Source organism: Trichechus manatus, unplaced genomic scaffold (genome assembly GCF_000243295.1).
Source record: "Trichechus manatus latirostris isolate Lorelei unplaced genomic scaffold, TriManLat1.0 scaffold00050, whole genome shotgun sequence".
In the NCBI taxonomy this organism is placed as follows: Eukaryota; Metazoa; Chordata; class Mammalia; order Sirenia; family Trichechidae; genus Trichechus; species Trichechus manatus.
The window spans coordinates 3,241,579-3,246,150 of NW_004443986.1; the positions used below are offsets into that span (position 1 = coordinate 3,241,579).

General features: G+C 34.5%; 1 protein-coding gene across 1 annotated transcript in view; it reads right to left on the minus strand.

The window, feature by feature from the left end:
- Positions 1-397: 397 nt before the first annotated feature.
- The window catches only part of LOC101350560 (anterior gradient protein 3), an 8,759-nt gene continuing 4,584 nt past the window's right edge, over positions 398-4,572 (minus strand). Inside the window, exons 2-4 of the mRNA XM_023732273.1 lie at positions 1,302-1,414; positions 1,006-1,069; positions 398-571 (exon numbers count right to left, since the gene is read on the minus strand). Coding sequence (XP_023588041.1) covers positions 447-571; positions 1,006-1,069; positions 1,302-1,414 — 302 coding nt within the window. The 3' untranslated portion in view covers positions 398-446. The remainder of the gene's footprint in view (positions 572-1,005; positions 1,070-1,301; positions 1,415-4,572) is intronic.

A 4,572-nucleotide genomic window follows, 5' to 3' on the forward strand; every position in this document is an offset into this window, starting at 1 on the left:
GTTTTCTTCATTCTTCTATGCTCTCGAAGGGGTGAGACCAGTGGAGTATCTTAGACGGCTGCTCACAGGCTTTTGAGACCCTAGACGCTACTCACCAAGGTAGAATGTATAACATTTTCTTTACAAAGTGTGTTATGCCAATTGAGCTAGATGTTCCCCAAGTGGAATTTGCATTTTAAAGACCAATACCACCACCAAGGAGCCCTGGTGGCACAGTGGTTAAGAGCTCGGCTACTAACCAAAAGGTCAGCAGTTTGAATCCACCAGCCGCTCCTTGGAAACCCGATGGGGCAATTCTACTCCGTCCTATAGGGTCATTATGAGTCAGAATTGACTCAACAGCAAAGGGTATGGGTACCACCACCAACCCCAGTGATTCTGGCTTGTGTATTGCACTTTGAGAAGCACTGGTATCAGGCGCTACTGACCCTTGTTACAGGCAAGGGTCAGCTACTACCACTGTTCAAGCTAATTTGTGAATACTTACACACTGGTAAATCCTGAGGTTCGTATGTGTATAATCGATTAGAGTATTTTCCAGTTATATCAGCTCTGACTGTTAAAGAGGGATCTGCAAAGAAACAACAACACATTGAAGTATTATTTAAAATATTCTTATAATCATTCTTGCTTCTTCCTCTAAAACCAATGTTAAGCAAATTTGTAAGCAAAATCAGTTTTCATACATGTGAATTCATGATGAGTCTACACTTTAATACTGAATTCACACTTTCATGTATCAAAGCTCTCTGTAAATCCAGTTTGGAGAAGTGTACTGAAAGTGCATTCTGATATTGATTTAATACCTCGAGTTAATTAAAATTTACAAACTATAGATATAGTGATTTTAATTATAGAAATAAGAGCTGTTTAAAAATGTGTTGGGTTAGAAATGACTTCCCTTTGACAGCAATAATACTTGAACTAGTATTTTTAAAAAAAAGCGAGAATGCTCAACATTCTACTAGATTTTGTAAAACTGACTAAATGAGATTACACACATACCCACAAACATGATTCTAGGTACATATTGCCCATCAGGTGATAAATTCTTATCGTTGGTCTCATGCTAGCGGGAGAGGGAAAAATGAATGTTATTGGATTAGATTGCTTTTGATGGTTTATTTTTCAAATATTTTAGATAAGTAGATTTTCAGTAAATTGCATGTTCTGGACTTTTGTGCTTCTATATAACGTTCTATATCTACTAAGACTTAGCTCTTTCTGTTCTCAAAATAGAAAAAAAGAATCAAATTTTCCTTTGAATTATGAGGTTAAGAAAACATTACGAGGACTTGTACCATGAGATTCAGCATAATGAAATTATTCTGAGCCATTTCTTGTATTTCTTCATTTTGGGCAAATACTTTTTTCAGTGCTGTGGAGGAAAACATAATGCCAGTTAGTTTCAAAGATCAAGGTATCTTTAATATGACATAGCAAAATTAAGCTAGCATTTTTTATTTGTTTACGTTTACAACTTGAACATAAATAGTTTACTGACCACTTGCCAGTTTGTCCCTCATTGTTCTCCACTCGGGGACAGAGTCTGTCCATGGAAACACCAAAGGATAATTCCATTAAGGAATCTCTAGTTCTATAATTTCATGTGAGTCATTGGCTAATAAATGGGTTAAAACAACTTTATCTTTCCCCAGGTGTTCCCACTCTTTTTCTGGAGGTGAGGGAGATTAAATTCTAAAAGACAGTATAATATAAATATATTTAAAGATTGCTAGCCATCACTGTACTCTTTAAGCACCTTCAGAGTGGTACTCTGCTGTTTTTTTTTTTTTTTTAACAAAATGTTTTAGAATTTGCTAAGTGCTTCTTAACTATTCTCATCAGGTCCCTTTCTCCTTCATGTTGGAAGTGTACTAAGATTTTAGGAGCTAAAATTACCTTGGCTGTATTGACAGTTCTCCAAGTGGTGAATAACCATCAATGGCTTGTTACTAAACAAAGAAAATGTGGAATTAAGTCATGAGATTAAATTTCAGTCAAAATACACAGTGGAATTAGATTTAAACTTCTAGTACTTTCAACTAGACTTAAAGTACGAATCCAGATTTATAAATCGTAGCAATGTAGTCTATAGCAAGCGGCCGGCAGCATTAGTATCACCAGAAAGCTTATTAGAAATGTAAATTCTCAGGTCCCACCTTAACCTACTGAATCAGAATTTCTGGAGGTGAGGTCTAGGAATTTGTATTTTAACAAGCTAGCTGGGAGATTCTTATGTACATTATATTACAATTGTATAAACAAATATCAGTTCTGTCTCCAGTGAGTTTGAAGAGTTAGCAAATGCTAGCTTTCTATCATAAATAGTTTTCTGTCGTAAATCTAAAAGTTGTCTGATTTATCCTTACTTAAAATTTACTTATATTTTAAGTTTGTGGACTAAATTAAATTTATTAACAACTTAAGTTTGTTACTTAACACTTTCTGCAACTGACAAATATTTGGCACCACATAGGGTTATTCAATGACAGATACTTCATATGATGAGTGCTGTTAATTTTTTTTTAAATTTATGCTTATTAAGTATGCACAGAGTCTGCTTCCTTTGAGGCACAGGATCCTCCAAGGGTTTCAAATAACATTTTTAAAGCATCTTATATATCCAATTCATAATTCTCTTATCCTTTACTGCAGTTAATATTATAATTTTTTTATCTTAATCTAAAGAATAAGGAAGTCAAATAACTTTCTTAAAATTTTTTTTTCAGAGAGTTAAAATCGAAATGGCATTGAAAAATATATAGACAGGGAACTCCCACTTGGTCTGTTTGTACACTGTGAGTTGCCACAAAAATAAAAAGATATGCAAATAAAAAACTTGCTGCAGTCGAGTTGATTGTGGCTCATAGCGACCCTTTAGGACAGAGCAGAACCGCTCCATAGGGTATCCAAGGAGCAGGGGGGGATTTGAACGACCCACATTTTGGTTAGCAGCTGAGTTCTTAACCACTGCGCCACCAGGGCTCCAATATGTAAATAGCCAGATATTATTAATATTTTTTATAAAATCTAAAAAACAAAATTTTTAATTTGAAAACAAAACAAAACTTTGAGTCTCCTGAAATCTTGTACCAAGTATCATTAGAAATCTGGTAGAAATTGAAGTAGAGATGCTCTACACCATGGGCCCAAAAACATTTTCCGGTTAAGGGCCAGATAGTTAATATTTTAAGCTTTAGAGGCTATACAGTCTCTTTTGCAACTATTAACTCTGCCCTTATAGCATAAAAGTAGCCAGAGACAATATGTAAATGAAGAGCATAGAAGTGTTCCTGTAGAATTTTATTCATGGACACTGAAATATGAATTGTATTTAATTTTCCTGTATCACAAAATTTTTTTTTCAAAAATTCAAAAATGTGAAATGATTCTTAGAGTACAAACTGTATAAAAGCAAGTGACCTTTGGTCTAAAGTCTCAGGAACAAACACATCAGATGGTGAGGAACTTAAGTTGAGAGAAAAAAATTTAAAAAATAGTAGCTGTACTCTCTGAGCTGTCTAAAACAAGAGCCTCCCAGGGCTGGCTCCCTATCAGTATCATTTGGTAAATTGTTATTTAAAATTTTACATTTTTTTCTTTTAAAATAGATTATAAATTTAGATGGTTTAAAATTCAAAAGGTAAAAAGTCTTTCTCCTACTTCTACCTTCCAGAAGTAAGCAATGTTACCATTTCTCATGCATCCTTCCGAAGGTTTTCAGGTCATGCATCTATATATGTATATGTATCATGTATATCTATATGCATGTCCATGTGTATGTATATATTCCTTTCTTTAAAAACAAAATAAAACAAAACACAGTGTACTAGCATAATATACACATATATTTGCTTTTTTTTTTGACGTAACAGCATATTTTGGATATCATTCCATTTTGCTTGTGTATAATATTCCATTATAAAACCTGTTGCCGTTGAGTCAATTCTGACTTACAGAAACTCTACAGGACAGAGTAGAACTGCCCCTTAGGGTTTCCAAGGCTGTAGTCTTTATGGAAGCAGATTGCCACATCCTTCTCCCATGGAGCTGCTGATGAGTTAGAACCGGCGACCTTTCCGTTAACAGCCTAGCACTTAACCACTGTACAACCAGGGCTCCTCTTTTTGCTGTTCCATTATGTGAATATACTTTCATTTATTTAATGAATCCCCCCCAAAGATGGATATTTAAATTATTCTCAATCTTTTATGTTTAGATTGTTTTGATCATGTATAAACTCTACTTTTACATTTTATATGTATAAAATATTTACCTACAGATACTTAACAAAGTCACCAAGCAGCTGGCTGACACAGGGTGCCAAGCCAAACGCGTTGCCATCTAGTCAGTTCTGACTCATGGCAATCCCATGTTTTTCAGAGTAGAACTGTGCTCCATAGGGTTCTTAATGGCTGTAGTCTTACAAAAGTAAGTGAACATGCTGATATATATACATATGGTTTTGCACATATGTGGGTAAGCTTGTGAATATATTTCCAGAAGTGGCATTTCTAGGTCAAACAGTATGTGCGTTTATAATTTTGGTATACTTGCTCTCCATAGAGA